Source organism: Microchirus variegatus (genome assembly GCF_963457635.1).
Source record: "Microchirus variegatus genome assembly, chromosome: 9".
Taxonomy (NCBI): domain Eukaryota; kingdom Metazoa; phylum Chordata; class Actinopteri; order Pleuronectiformes; family Soleidae; genus Microchirus; species Microchirus variegatus.
In genome coordinates, this window is record NC_139810.1 from 9,297,166 (window position 1) to 9,314,037 (window position 16,872).

General features: G+C 41.9%; 1 protein-coding gene across 1 annotated transcript; it reads left to right on the forward strand.

Annotated features, from left to right (window-relative positions):
* The first annotated feature begins 2,901 nt into the window (after window positions 1–2,901).
* Window positions 2,902–5,122, forward strand: mafba (MAF bZIP transcription factor Ba). The gene has a single exon (XM_083894705.1). The coding sequence runs from the start codon at window positions 3,359–3,361 to the stop codon at window positions 4,547–4,549; it is 1,191 nt and encodes a 396-aa protein (XP_083750831.1). The 5' UTR covers window positions 2,902–3,358; the 3' UTR covers window positions 4,550–5,122.
* Window positions 5,123–16,872: the final 11,750 nt, after the last annotated feature.

Consider the following 16,872-nt stretch of genomic DNA (forward strand, 5'->3'; position numbering starts at 1 on the left):
TTTCCCCCACTCCTCTTTGCGTCACCTGCAGTCCATCAGAGCAGCAGCAGCAGCAGCGTATCTCCATCCCTCACTCTGGCCCTGTTTGCAGCTCGGCTTCATGTTTCTGCAGCCTGTCCAGGAATCACCGGGAGGGGGGCCGTTAGAGGTTTTACGCACAACAAAAGTGCAGCGAATAAAAACCCACTATGTGACTCAGGAGTGAGACAAAACCCTCACTCTGACTCTAAAAAAGAAGAATTAAAAAAACAAAACAACAAAACATTATTCCTTAATAGTCACTGTATCCTCCACACAGATCCAAAAAGAGGCGGGAGGAAGGGGAATCTTGGCAGTTGGAAGAACCGGTGCGCACGCATGGATGATGGAGAAGAGGAGAAATCCTTCTCCCCTCTTCTTTTCTCTCCTCCATAACACAACGCGGGCCTCCAGAAGCAGCGGGCCTATTGCAGGTGTAAGATGCTGCTGCTACTGCTGCTGCTGCTGCCTCCTCCACGCGCCAACTGTTAAATGTCACATTTAAAACGCTGATTTTATTTCTTGTTATTCATTCCTAAAAAATCCGTAGGATGGGACTCTTCGATAGTGTGTGTGGGGGGAGAATAAGCAAGCATCAACACTTTTTTCCCCCTCTTCTTCTTCTTCTCTCCCCCTCGATGTCCATAAGCACACGGATCACTTAATAGATCATTAACCACCGATATGCTGCTGACATGGACGCTTTTTTAACATCTCGCGTCTCCATTACTGCCGCGTTATTACCGGAGGGGGAGAGCCGGCGGCGGGGCCTGCTTGCCTGGATCTATTAAGGCGCTGGACTCGGGGCTATATTAGAGAGAGCATTACGACCTAATGGGGCTGCGTGCCGCCGGGTCGGCTTCGCTGTGAGGAAGAGGATGGAGGAGGTTTTTTTTTTTATTATTTATTTTGGAGCAGCGCGGGTCGGCAAGGCAAGACTCGCTCAGGGCGCTTTTGTTTTTTGGGAAGTTGGAGCAAAGGAGCGAGAACTTATTTGAAGGATTATGGCAAAAAAAAAGAAAGATTGTAACTTGCACCTGTATGCTATACAATTAAATCAGTGTTTTATTATTATAAAGGCTGCACATCTGTAAGTTGTATTTTATTAGAAATGATCTCATATTAATTTGCTGTTTTTATTGCTGATAATAACATAACAAGTAAGTATTTTAATTGTTTCATATGTGAGGTTGTTTGGTTGAATTATACCTCAAAAACAATTGTTATTCTTTGTAAAATTTCAAGTTTATTTTACAGTTGTATATCATTTTTTTATTTGGTAATTTTTTTTTAAATTGTAAAAAATGGCGCTTTTAAGGCTTTTATGGTAATTATTTATGACATGAACTCACGTACTGAGTCACTGCTGCACAACTTAAAATAATTTAGAACTCAAATAAACAAATACGCCCTCGTTCAATAATCGCGATCCGGATCTCATCCTTTGCCTCTGATCGATACACAGACTCGTGGTTCACGCGGCTGCTGCCTGAACTCAAGCGTGGATATGAGGTGGAAACGCAATGATAATCCAATCGATTCCGCAAATTGACTCATTTACAGAGAGTTTCATTCTTTTTTGTCTCCTTGGACAATTAAAAATACACAATCAAATCAATGACACAGTCACATCCTGCGGGATGTGATGCCACATGGCCAATACTAAGAATATTAATAATAAAACGACCTGTTAGACAGGTGATTAAACAAGTGGCACTCGTGATGAGAGTCCTAATAGCTGTCAGTCATTATCGCAGGATGTGACATTTGAAATACAAGCAACAAGCGTGGAGATAAAAAAAACAAAAAAAAAAACAGAAAAAACAAACAGAAAAAAAACAGAACATCGAAAGCAGACGCGTCTCTGCAGCTGCTGCACTGAGCTGTGCGTGTGATGTCCACACGGCGGCAGCCTTGAGCCTGTTTTCTGCTGAGAACCCAGTGTGACGCTGTAAAACACTGTGTCCCTGAGTCAAGGTGAGCCAAAGTGTGAGAATGTGGGATTAATAATCCCGAAGCAAATCAACTATACTTTCATCACAAACAATTAGACTTGAGCTGTAATGGGAATAACATCATTAAACACTGAGCCAAAGATACATGCTGTATTGATTATGCAACAGTAACATTAAAAATAAGTTGTTTTACTTTTTATCTATAAAAAAGGACAATATACACTATAAAACACGTTAATTCTATTAGTTTATTGGATTTTTGTTCCAATATCCTCAATCCAGGGATTTTTGAAAGTATGAATTGTTGCTTTTCATTGCATCAGAAGGGTCAACTTGGAGGCCCACTTTTTTTTGTTAAAGTTGACAAACTAACCCTCAGTTTTGTTTTGATGCTAACTGAAGGCTGCATAATAGGTTCTCCGCACTTGGAAGGGACGACTTCGCAGTTTTACACACTGCACCTTTAACTTCAACTGCGTGAATTAAAAAAATATCAGATGTTATCACATGGAATTCCGAAATAAGTTACAATATATTGAGGTCTTAGTGTTGAAAGTTTGAATATTGAATGTTGATTGAAGTCACGCACGCACGCACACATTAAGATGTGGACGAAGACAAAGAAAAGGAGCCGCTTATAAAGTGTCCGTGAAGGGAAGGCATTTCTCTTTCTCCTCCACTTCTCCCTCCCTCTGCTTTTAGGGAAGTCGGTCAGCTGACTGTCTGAAGCTGTCAGGACTCCACTGTGCGCCCTCCTCTCTCCTCCCGCCTCTTCCTCCCTCCTCCTCCTCTGTTTCAGCGCCTCTCCCATTGGAGAACTGCGCGCTCCGGGATCGACGTCACGAATGCGCTATAAGGATGAAGCGCTGGCTCACTCCAAGCGCAGTCTGCTGGAAACCAGAGAGCCATAGAGAGAGAAGGTGGAGGAGGAGGAGAGGAGAGCCTTGAAACCTCTGCGGTGCAGAGCTGGAAAAGCTGCTTCTCAGCGAAAAAAAAAGAAAGAAAATCAGACGCCCTGTATTTTACAAGCGATTCTTTTTCCTGGAGAAAAAAAACAAAACAAGGGACTTACAAGCAAGAAAGTTGCAACGAGGACTGGTGCCCGTTTCAGCCAACGAACCTGGTATTTTCTTTGTTTATTTTTTATTTATGTTGGTTGTTTTTTGTGTGACTACACTTCTACTGAAGGGACTTTTTTTTATTTTTTTGTGCACTGAGACGCATTGCTTTACCTCCTGCCTACTCTTTGCCAGCAGAAGTAGGCTACATGACGCAAATCTTATGTGCAGAGCATTAGTCTGAAACTTTTCCTCCACTACTTTTTTCGGTTTTTCATTTTTTTATTTTTTCTCCTCGCCGCCACTCAAACTCCCACTGGGTGTTTCATGCTACAGCAAGTCAGTGCGCAGCGCTGGATGAGCCTCAAGAACTATTGCATGAAACAAGAGAGGAGAGAAGAGACGCTGATTAATAAGTCCGTTTTTACGAGAAAGAGCCGCGAAGGCAACATGAGCGCGGATCTGAGTATGGGTCCGGAGCTACCCAGCAGCCCTCTGGCTCTGGAATATGTCAACGATTTTGACCTGATGAAGTTTGACGTGAAGAAGGAAGGCCTGGCCGGGCTGGAGCGCGGTGGTGTGCGCCAGTGCAACCGCCTCCAACCGCAGGGTTCAGTGTCCTCCACTCCCATCAGCACACCCTGCAGCTCGGTGCCCTCATCACCCAGCTTCAGCCCCACGGAGCAGAAGAATCATCTGGAGGAGCTGTACTGGATGCCCAGCAGCGGCTACCATCAGCAGATAGACCCGCAGACACTCAGTCTGACCCCGGAGGACGCGGTGGAGGCCCTGATTGGGTCCACGGCGCACGGCCACCCTCCGCCTCCGCATGTCCAGCAGCAGCTGCAGCAGCAGGGCGCCTTCGATGGCTACAGGAACCCGCACCACCACCACAGCCACCACGGCCACAACCAGCAGCACCATCACGCATACGCGGGGGGGCTCCCGCACCACGGCGAGGAAATGTCTGGACACCCGGGCGCGCACAGTCACCCACACAGCCAGCACCACCACCACCACAGCCAGGACCCCGATAGCCCGTCCCCGGTGTCTCCGGACGCCCACCAGCCGCTGCACCACCACCATCGCCACCACCACCACCACGGCCACCTCAGCCAGTCCGCGGCGCACCACGGCGGCGGCGGCCTCAATGTGGAGGACCGCTTCTCCGACGACCAGCTCGTGTCCATGTCGGTGCGGGAGCTGAACAGACACCTGCGCGGCTTCAGCAAGGACGAGGTGATCCGCCTGAAACAGAAGAGGCGGACCCTGAAGAACCGGGGCTACGCGCAGTCCTGCCGGTTCAAGCGCGTGCAGCAGAAGCACGTACTGGAGAACGAGAAGACGCAGCTGATCAACCAGGTGGAGCAGCTGAAGGCGGAGATCGGCCGCCTGGCGAGGGAGAGGGACGCCTACAAACTCAAGTGCGAGAAACTGACCGGGTCAGGGGCCAATAACGGCTTCCGCGAGGCCGGTTCCACCAGTGACAACCCGTCATCGCCAGAGTTCTTCATGTGAGTTTATCAAACAAAAACAAAAAAACTTCTTCCTTAACCCTCATCCTCACCACCACCACCTTCTCCTCCAGTCCACGAAGGACTGACTTGACTATGATGAGCATAGAAAAACAATAATAATCCACCCCCCCCCCCCCCTTCTGCCCTGTTTATGATTATACGAGTAACAATTATATTCATATTAGAAAAAGAAATAATCCACCAACTAGTACTCTCTCGTATAACCATCTCTCCATCCACGTGACAACTGATATACAAAGAGCAACTGTAGAGTGTGATGATGATGATGATGAGTCGCAGCATCTTTGTAGTATAGTTGCTTGTAGTGAAGAGACTTTTTTTTTTTACATTTTTCATTTCCTTCTTCAAAGAAGAGGATGTTGGCTGATGAACTTGTTCATTTTTTGTTTCTTTTTTTCTTTCTCTATCTCCTTTAAATAATCATTCCTGTAAGTATAGTGTGGGATGGCGTCCAGGTTTATAGTTGTCAATGTAATTGTGTTAATCTGAAAAATGATGACATTCTTATGGAACAACAAGTAGCTACAAACAACCCCTCCCCCAAATCTTAGACTCCACCACACTTTATGCAAAATTTTGAACTTCTAAACCCGTCACTGCACTGGGAGGGTAAGGGAGGGCGGGAGGGAGCGAGGGAGGTGGTTTTGGGGACATTTTATGCAACATCTCATTGATTTTAAATTGCCTGCTTGGTTATATTCGAATATATATATTAAACGAAAAAAGGGGGATTAAAAATAACAAAAAACACCTGCATTAAATATTAATCCTGCATGCTGGACATGTACGGTAATAATTTCTATTTTGTACCTTCCATCTTTCTCGTGTATATTAAGAGCATGTTGTTGATCTGCGCTTCTCTAGAGTTTTCTCTTCTTCTTTTTAAAGAGATGATGTTTTTTGCAGAACAGGGGACGGAACAGCAGGACTGACGGTGCAGTGTCATATTATGGTGTAGGGTTTTTTTTCTTGTAAATATTATGCAACCGCAAAAAACTGCACAACAAGATAGAGGAGGCTGGTTTGAACTTCTTTCATTCTTTGTGTTGTGTGTGTGTTTTTCCATTCGTTTTGATGATTTTTTTTCAAGAAAAAACAGTTGAGAGGAGAGGAGTTGCATTATTTTTTTCTCTCATTTAAATTCAGCAAACTTTGTGTGTCAAGTGCACTTTTTTGGACGATTTTTTAAAGTTTTCATTTTGACTTTTGTCAACCTCCCTCCAGGAATACGTACTATGATGCTATATTGTAATATAAATAAGTGGGACATGCTCATGGGTGCAACATTTTAAGAGCAAATATTTGGACACACGTGACATAATAAGACACAATGTTTTTCTTTTCTTCCTGTAATTGTTTCAAAAATGTTATTTTTGCCTTCTCCATCAACGTGAACCACTCCTCTCATTTGAATTTGGCCACCACCTGTAGCACATTTCCACTGGACCTATAATATTAATAAGGATTTATATTTTTTAAACAATGTTTTAGTATAATAATAATCCAAAAAAAGTCAGGGCTTTTATGTAGAGTTCATATTTAGATAACGCGAGCGTTTGAATACAAAGTTTGACTCTTATTGCTCTCTATGTTTTCCTGATTTGATTTTTTTCCTGCAGGTCAGTAAAAAAAAGGGGACACAGGTTGTGCAAATTCTCAAAATGAAAACAACATGTACGTTATATATATGTGTGTGTTTTTTTTTGTGTGTGTTTTTTTTATTATTATTATTGTTATTATTATTGTTATTATTATTATTTTATGATTCTGGTTCTGCTGGCCAGATGCATAGTTTAAAAAAATACAAAACAAAACAAGACAAAGTTTTTATTTTAATGATTTAAATTAACAGAAAAACTGTCAGATCATATCATAAGCATGGTGCTTGCATTTGAAAAAAAAAAAAAAAGAAGAATATTGTTGAAAAGTCACGCATTTAACAATCTTTTTTTTATTGTTTTTGGGAGGGGGGGTTCGTTACTGATTCAACTGTGTTGAAATCAAACTGAAACTGCAGCAGCGGGTTTGTTCTGTGTTCTCCTTTTTTCGCCGATTCCATGATAATAATGATGATGATGATGATGATGTACTTTGCGATTGATGATGCTGGGGATCAATTTTCAATCCTGTTTATATATATTATGAGTAATAGTTAAAACACTTAAATTTGAACTGTTCCATTCAGGCTGGTTTCTGTTTTGTCTTATTTTTTCGGTTGTTTTTGGAAGAAATTGTTTCCTATTTTGCTTATTAAAGTCATTGAAATGGCAATAACTACCTCTCAGACTTCTTATTTAAACAAATAAAAAAATAATTAAATTAGACCACAAACAACAACGTATGTGTGTGTGTGTGTGTGTGTGTGTGTGTGTGTGTGTGTGTGTGTGTGTGTGTGTGTGTGCGTGCGTGCGTGCGTGCGTGCGTGTGTGTGTGTACCTTTAGGTGATTTGAGAACTTTTCATTTTGATTTTTTTCTGCTGATTTACCTCCAGGAAGACATTTTATGACACTATATTATGCGTAATATGGATGTGGGGAAGAACTGGGTGCAAAGGTTTAGAGCACGATATTATTAGATTGCACAGGCTCATCTACATTTAACATAATGTGGTTTTATTCATCTCATAGCAATATGTGCATCACACGTGCGAAACCAACTCACACCAAAATCAAATCGTTCGCTCATGTGCAGCTTTTGAGCATCATTTTTATTTAAAAATCATTTTCCTCTGTCATACTTTGGCGTTTATTTTCATTTTCCAGACTTCAGAGTGACGTGGAGACTCTTGGACCTCACTGTGATTCGATCACAGGATGCGTCCCTTTATGAGCTGCTGCATGTGAGCAGGGAGATTCCTCCCATGCGCACATGCTGCTGCTGCTTGGCCTCTGCTGACTCGTGCACAAACTCCCGCTTTCTGTCTGTCTGTCACGGTAAATAGAGATCTTTGACCTTGGCAACAAAGGGATAATCGAGGATCAAAACATCAGTGGTAAAATGTGTTATTATATGCACTTAAAGGCACTCGTTCGACTGCTTGCTATGAAATTTAAATCTTAAAATTAATAAAAAGTGAGCGTGCGAGCCTGCCCTGCACGTGATATATGGGGGATATCTGTGATGTGTCAACACACACTCTGTAACTACTCTTATCATCGCTGCACGCAAATGTGTGCACAACGTATCATTTTATTTATTTATTTGGAGGGATTTGCTTTGGTGCGTAAAGGATTTAAACAATTACGCACAACATAATATCAAGAGACGCAGTTGTTATCTGACTCAGAGAAGAAGAAGAAGAAGAAGAAGAAAAGGGAGTAAAGTGTTGATCTGGTCCTGGTCTAGAGTTTCTGGTGTCAGAACATTATCTGCTCCGTGTCTGCACATTCTCAAGGACAAAACCGCTAGGCAGGGAATCAACCAATGAGACCCGAGGAAGGCGAGTCTAGTTTACATTCTCTCTCTCTCTCTCTCTCTCTCTCTCTCTCTCTCTCTGGACAGCCACTGCAGCACGAGGGCATGAGTGCAGCTGGGGTGAACCAGCATGAATAAGAGTATTTACAGTTATCATAATAATAATAACAACAACCTAAAACAATGTCTTAAAACCAAATGGTGTTTTCCAGCCTTTTTGCATTTCATATGTATTGAAGTTGCTGACAATTTTATTTTAAATCATCATTAAATCACGCTGCATGTCATGACCTCAAAAATGCTGCAAATAAGGTTAACACTACAGTGTGAAATAACTGAAATCATTTAATTGTTATGAAGAAAAATAAAGAGGAATAAAAAGGTGACTATAATATTCAGAGTACATTATATGAAAATTATAGGTTCAAGGCATCATCAATACCATAACAACAACAACAACAACAACAACAACAACAACAACAACAAAAATACAACAAGAGAATACACTGCAGGTGTGATAAGTAAATTATTTATAATTAGGTACTCAAAAAATATTGGTTCATTCTCAATACTTGGCAATTCATCACCTATTGACCTAATAAGTCAATACTACTTATCCAGTATCACAACACATGAATTTAAATCCACACTCCCATTATGTTACATCGATGAGCCAGTGTTAAGTCGTCTCCAGCCCATGCATGACAAAAAGTTCTCAACGTTATTATGGTCTGGACTCTGTTGTGAAAATGATGACTCATGCTCACTGAACCGTTCTTTTCACAATCCTGGCAGCGTCAGCGTCATCTTTGGAATAAGGCTGAACGTGGAACATGGTCATTCAGTAAATTTAGGTGGTCAGCTGACCTCATTTTTATGAGCAGAAAACATTGCTGTGAACGCAAACCCGACCAACTGAAGTCACCCCAGATCATAACCCTGACCCCCACAGATGTTGTACAGTAGCTACTAAAGTTTTGTTTTATTTACTTGTCTATTTTTGGTTGGGCAGTGTATTCATGAATAGCAAAATGGAGTAAAGTCTAAATGAATGTTTTCCTTTATGTTATTCAATCATTTATAAAGTGTTAACAATATAATACATAACATACTCATAAACATGTCGATATATCTTCATATGTCCTTTATAAAGGTGATCTCATTTGACTGATTTGTGAGTTATTCTGGTGGTAAATGCTCTGTAATGCTCTGACATTCACTCATTCATACTCATTCACTCAGACATCCATTCACACCTTAAATACCCATTCACACACTGCCATCATGGGTCAACGTGGAGATGAGTGTTCTGGCCCAAGGGGCACATCGACGTGTAGACAAGCAGAGCTGGGAATTGGACCCACACCTTCCATTTGAAAGACACAAAACTTCCATTAGTGCATTCCATTAACAGCTTGAGATCATGGGCCCCTGAACTCGTATTGCCAACTTTGAAAACTTGGAGCACCCTAACGCACCCCTCCTTTGGGTTCCAGGTAGCTGCCACTAGTGTTGTGTCGGTCAGGAGTGATTCGTTCGAAAGTACGAATCATTTGAGTGAACGAACTGACTGGGATCACTTCATGAACTGATTTGTTCCTTTCTTAGTTCAGTTCAGCTCAGCAGCGATCGTGGCGGACGGGAGTGGAACCGCCTCGTTCTGTGAATCACTCGTGAAGTCGTTTGCCGACGCCGTCAATCACACATGAATCTTCGGCAAACGACGCCAGCCAACGTGCGCCGAGTGGGGAGGGAGTGACTAGTAAGAAGAACTGTGTCTGCCGTGCTGCTGTGATTTGTTTGTGCTGTCAGTCACTGACTCAGTCATGATTCGCAACTAACTGACCCACAGAGAGCTGGTGAACTGTGGCTGAGGAAATGAATCTCGTCCGTGCTGTCACTCACTCTATGACCCGCGGCGAGAACGTACTGCACTCAGGGAAGAGGTGAGTCACGTAGCAGGGCACTGGGCTCCTGCTTAGCACTGAACGATTCGGTGAACTAATCTTTTGAACGAATAATTTTAATGAACTGATTCAAGTGATTCAGTATACTCAAATGAACTGCCGGTCCCATCACTAGCTGCCACCCAACAAACACTGCTACTTTTGCTGTTGCATTCTGTTGTATTCGTTTCACAGTAAAATCCTGTTTGTGTGCATCAAATACCGCATAAACCGTTGTTATTGACTCGTATTGCTAACCCGAGATACTTTGCATTTTCTGAATTCTCAACTGGTATTTTTCTGATGGATTCAAATGCAGAGGCAAGTTGCGTTTACACTAGCATAGTACCTGGTACCAGGTACTTTTTTATGTACCTGACATCACCAGACTGCTGGCCACTGATTGGGCATGCCCTCACAGGAAGAGACGACACAATAATCAAGCTCAAGTGTAGATCAGTTAAAAAGACTTCGCAATCCTAAAAATGTGGATTAATCTCCAACAATTACCAGGGAAATGTCTTAATATCTCAATAGAAATACACAGAGGAGTCTGGTGCATTTAGTGACAGCACTGCTGATCGCGAGCAGTGAGCGGCATCACAAACCCTGCCGCTGTATTTCAGTCCAGTGACTGTGTTAGACAGTCTGTGCTCCGGTCATGGAGGACGTACTGAACAAATAGTTTTAATTAACTGATTCTATTGATTCAGTTACACTTAAAACAACTGCTTTACAAGTCACTAGTCACTCGTGTGTGTGTCGTGTGCAAAACAAAGTCACCGCAGTTTCATGCAGCCGTGCAGTGATGACTCTGCCCATGTTGAGTCTGTACAATTTTGTAGTGGAAACACAACCTAAACTGTGCCAGGCGAGGCGAGTCGGGACCATAGTGAAAAAGTGGATCTGACAAGTTGTGCTCACAGTGTCCCCTGCTGGACATGTGTGAATTATGAATTACAGAATATATAAATATTGACAGCCCTGTTTGAAATACTTCTGATGTATTTTAACTTGCAGAAACTGCCTGAAATGTTGAAGAAAGAGTCTATTTTTCTTGACAGTCAATGAAGTGAAGCCAGCTCACAGAGAAACGTATAGTGGAGAACTGTAAAGGTAGAAGGAACGGAACGAGTGAGGCAGAAAAAATTGTAGATGCATGACGGGGGGAAAGCAGAGAAAAGCATCAGCCTCAGCTCAGCGGAAGAGCCAAGGACACAGTGACCAGGCAGTATACTGTAATGTAATGATTTTAGTCTCCGATCACACATTCATGCCCCCCCACAGAGATCCTATCTGCATTCAGCCTGCTCTGCCATGCAGCCTCCAGCAGCAGCAGCAGCAGCAGCAGTGACAACAACCTCAAAGCCTGGCTTTCCTCCTCTCCTCATCACCTGGAACCTCAAAAGCTCAAGTCAGTGACAGCAGGAAAGCAGCTTTTAAACTCTCCAAGTATTAGTCTGAGCCACGCTCTGGGGTTATTTCTAAGCCTGTGCTATACTTTCAAACATGGAATGCTCATTTACACCTTGCTTCATTGTAAGACTGAGGAATCTGAGCAAATGTTCTTCTGTTGATTTAATAACCTTCAGATAAAGCTTAACCACTTAACTCTATCACACATGTGTGAGCAGTCCAGTCCACTGCCACCATTGACTTTTATTAGAAGTGACTTCCCTGCTTCTCTAAATTGCAATGACTTCACTGGGAATTGAAGTAGACTTTTCCAAAGAGACACACACACATACTGACCAGTGGAGAGGGTTTCTCTGAATATGTATATGTTATTGTCTACCAATCACCACTACAAATACAATGAAATAAGTGTGTTGTTTTAATAAATGTTTGTATCTTTGAGATTGCAGGGACTCGATCCAGCAACCCTCCAGATTTAAGCCAAGTCCCCTTCCACTTGACCATGGTTATGTTGTTGCATAACAGGTGTGCAGTACTTTAAGTGGGCCAGCATTGTCCGGCACCAGCACTTACTTTTACATTACTTTTGCTATTTTGAGTTCTTCTCACAAGATGCTGGTACTCAGCCCGGAATATTAATTTCTCTGCATGCATGGGTGCACTACATGACATTCACCCATTCTTGTGAGATACTTGTTACTGTAATTTAGTTACTATAGTGTCTAGAGTAAAACTTTAGGACTTTCTGGCACAGCATTAAAATGATTTGAATCCTACTTGAAGGACAGGGCCTTCTTTGTGTCTATAGGTAATTACACATCTGAGCATGCAAACAATACATGTGGAGTTCCCCAAGGCTCCCTTCTGGGGCCTCTTCTGTTTAACATCTCCCACTGACTCGGATCATGAAAAGCAACAAAATATGTTACCATAGCGGCGTTGAATGCATGTTTTATCTCCTGCACTTAGACTGAGGAGGACCACAAAAACATGAGTGAGTCATCTTTTTTCACACTTTGCTGACTGATAGGGCCTCCAGAGTCCCAAATATAAGGATTTAAATAATTAAAAAGTTGATTTTGCATAATATGGCCCCCTTAAATCTGTAACTGTATGTAATCTGAATGTTATTTTATAAATGTCTCTTTTCTATGCTTTTTAATGTTTTATGTAAAGCACTTTGAATTACCTTGTTGTTGAAAGGTGCTATACAACAAAACTTGCCTTGCCTAGAGATTATTTATTTTTATTTGTTTTTACTTGTTAACCAATAAGAATACACATCTGTCAGGCAGATGATCTTAGTGATGGGATCGGCAGTTCATTTGAGTATACTGAATCACTTGAATAAGTTCATTAAAATTATTCGTTCAAAAGATTCATTAACTGAATCGTTCAGTGCTAAGCAGAAGCCCAGTGCCCTGCTGCATGACTCACCTCCTTCCTGAGTGCAGTACGTTCTCGCCGCGGGTCATAGAGTGAGTGACAGCACAGACGAGATTCATGTCCTCAGCGACAGTTCACCAGCTCTCTGTGTGTCAGTTCGTTCGCGAATCATGACTGAGTCAGTGACTGACGGCACGAACGAATCACAGCAGCACGGCAGACACAGTTCTTCTTACTAGTCACTCCCTCCCTGCTTGGCGCACGATGGCTGGCGTCGCTTGCCGAAGATTCACGAGTGAGTGACGGCGTCGGCAAACGACTTCACGAGTGATTCACAGAACGCAGCAGTTCCACTCCCGGCCGCCACGATCGCTGCTGAGCTGAACTGAACTAAGAAAGGAATGAATCAGTTCATGAAGTGATCTCAGTCAGTTCGTTCACTCAAATGATTCGTACTTTCGAACGAATCACTCATGACCGACACAACACTAGATGAACTGCTGTGATGAGAAGCCCAAAGGAGAAGAAGGAAAAGAAGAGTAATATCTATTAAAAGTGTTTAAATTAATTTTCCTTCTTAACACATTTGTGTTGTGGACAACAGCACAATAACAAGAGACCAAAGAAAATGGACTGTGTGTTTGAAGTCTACATGCTAAGGGTCAGGAAGATGCATACGTGTCTCACTGTTTAGCTAGAATTGCTTGCTGCTGCCGCAGGCATTTAACTCAGGAGTGAATGCTGATTTAACACATTTCCACTGGTCAAAAAACAGTTTAAACCTGTGATTGGGCTATCATTTTCTGTATCTTTAGCCTCTTCAGCCAAATACAATATGGAGGTAATGTCTTACAGTATGTGTGTCCTTTATATGCAGCTACACACACATGCATGTATGTACTGCATATATATATAAAATATAAGAAAATATAATTTTACATATAAAATGCTTGGCAGTAAATGTATACATTTGTATACCTGTATACTATTGCTATTCTGTATCTATAGGGTATAATAATATCTAAAACAGCTCCAATTCCTCATGGCTGCAGACGAGAAGTGGCCGCTCTTTTCCACTGACCTCATCCGCCTCAAGCCTTTTCTTTGTGATGAATTTGTACCGTCATGGTCACAACCAGTCAATGGTCCATATGATGGATACCTATGGCCATGGCCACAGCCAGTCGATGAAAGTGACCCATGTGTACATCCCTGCTTCCGGGATATGAAACCCAATTCCGGGTTGGATTGATCCATGTCTGGCCACTGCGGGGATAAGGCCAGGGGGGAGAGATAAGAGCAGACACCAAACGGTCAATGATACGTTTAAACCGTCAACCTCTGCTGCAAACAGGATGCTACAGTGACTGTTAAAGGTGTACACACTGTATTTCATCAGGACATGGGGAAAAAACAATATAAACTTTAAATACAGTTTATGGAGGATTTATAATTCCTTGAAGATATTTTTTTTTCAGTGTATGTCAAGTTAAAGTAAATTAAATTAGCACTTCATTGTGAGTGATATACTGTACATAGTGACTTGATATACTGTTTATAAAGTAAAAAAGTAAAAAAAATCAATAGGCAGTCTGGTTCCCAAAGTAAAAGATAAACAAACAAACAAACAAACAAAAATCAGCCATAATATTGTAACAATGAAACAATGCTGTATGTTCCTGTAGAAGAAAAGGTGTCTTACTCTCAATATCAGGAATAAATACATTACCCAAAATCCTCAGGTGTAATAGCCACATGTATCAGTTCCTATTGGCTACATTTAGATTGCTGTGCTATCGTATCTGCTGCTCACTACAGCATCATTTCTAACATGCTGTAATGACTACACTCAGTGCCACCTTATTAGGGACACCAAGTGTTTAAGTGAAATATTACAGAAAGTAAGTCAGTTCTATAGTGAGCACTGAGCATTCAAAAAATGCATCATCGCTGAAGTGTTTTCTTCAACTTTTCATGTTCCAGAGTTCTTGAAAAGTGAATATTTCTCTTCACTAAATTCAGTTTCTAATGTTATTATTATTATATGTTTTCTTGCAGATCACCCTCATATTTAATTAGCCAGAGGTTTTACATCAGGTTGCCTTTCGTGATGCAACTCACTCACTTACACAGGCTTGGGACTGGCACTAGAATGTAACCTGCCTCCATGGCTGGGGTCAATTTAGAGCAGGGGTCATCAACCTTTTTGGGACTGAGAGCTACCTGAAGGGTAGAGAATAATATGGAGGGCCACCATATTAATATTTTATGCAATTTACCATTTTAATGATGAACCTCATGCATTCAATTGCATACACATTAATTCCAGTGCTTAGTCATAAAGATTATCGCAGTTTTTATAAACTCAGTGATCATATGGATACATGTAAGTGAGGTGAAGTGAAATCACCACGTTGGTGACCACTGGTTTAGAGTCCAATTAACCCAATCACTGGAGATTGGGTACCTTGCTCATGCAGCAGTACCCCAGTCCTTTACCTGTCGGGATGTATTCTTTAAAAAAAAATAAAAATAAATTACCATACCAAATTAAGTCATATACTGTAATTAAAATGTCTATGAGGATTATCTTTTATTAACCAGCATAATATACAGTACCAGTATACAGTCAGTTGACTCCAGTGAGTATCTTCCATGAGCAGTGATTGTGTGGTTTGTGTACTATATCATCTCCAGCCATAGTGCTGTGCAGCGCTCTGCTCGTGTTGTCGCCCTAAGATGTGAAGTAAATAATTGAATGAATCCATTAATAAATAAAGTAAAGGGGGGGGCGGGGGCAGAGAGGGGATGAGCCAGCAGGTCAGTCATCTTTACAATCACACACATACGTCAACACACTTCTCTCTCTCTCTGTGAGTGTCTGTGCTGCTTTTCTTTTCTCTGAGGTGTCTGGACATAATACGGTGTTAAGCTGCACTGAACTCTGACTCTGAGCACGGAGCAGGAAGTGGCGCTTCTACACATTTCCTCTCCCATCCACTGGGACAAGGCTACTTCCTGTGAAACAGGTTGGAGGGAGGTAACATTTACCCAACTTTGACGCAGACAAGCGGTTTCTCAGTGAATGTTATTCCTATACGTTGCAGCAGGTATGAAACATCAAACCTGCGTTGGCCATATGTGCGGATTTTCCCTGCATTACAGCTGAGGAGTTAGAAATGTAAACATATCTATGGCTAGCCATTGTTCGCAGTACCAGTGGATAACAACATTCTACATAATAGCAACATGTTTCCGGTTAAAAATGAAACACTGCTATGTGATTTTACTGTGAACCAAATACACCAGAAGTGGTATTAACAGTAAACGTAGCAGAGTTTGTATAGTATAGTATGTATAGAAATCCGAGTTTGGGGGGGGGGGGCATCCCCATTCCAATTTTCAGTTCCATCTATACATGGAATGCAGTGTATCTCACACATGTTTGCGTCACATGCAATATATGCAAATTGCACAAAAATGATTCCACCAAGTGTGGACCCACAGTCTGTCTTGTCCAGGGTCACTAGCGGAGCTGCTTTTGAGACGACCACTGAACCACAGCTGGTCGCGGTGAGGGAAGGTATCATTATTATTTTTTATTTTGTATATATATGTGTTTGTACACTCTGTTCTTGTATTTGCTCCCTTGCTTTTCCCTCTTGTTTTCTCTTTCTCCAGGCTTTTTTTTTTCCACATTTTACAGCCTGATCTCTATTTAGATTTCCTCGTTTGGAGTTGCCACAGTGCTCCCCGCTGCCAACATCTGTAAGTGGTTTGGAGGCAAGAGACATTACAGAAAAACATCAAAAAAAAGAAGCAGAGCGGCACTCCACTATACACAGTTAGATGGAAGAGAGGTTGTGAAAAGGAAAGGAAAGGCCGCACTCTGACTGACTGTAAGTGTGAGGTTGGTGGCAGTGGGAGATAAGAGTCTGAATCAGGGGGAGAAATCACAGACAGTGCAGCTCTTATGTAACGTTCTGCACAGTGCAAAAACATAAGCACCTGCACAGGCTGTACTTAAGTGTACTCTGGTTAGAGCATTTGCCTAATTTTGGGGAAGGTAATAATTAAACAAATCACATGAAATTGTTCAAAAATGTTACATTTAATTCAATTTGGTGTAAAAACCAACAA

Excerpts from the sequence above, each read along its gene's own strand:
- mafba (XM_083894705.1), top strand. The coding sequence starts at position 3,359 with ATGCTACAGCAAGTCAGTGCGCAGCGCTGGATGAGCCTCAAGAACTAT.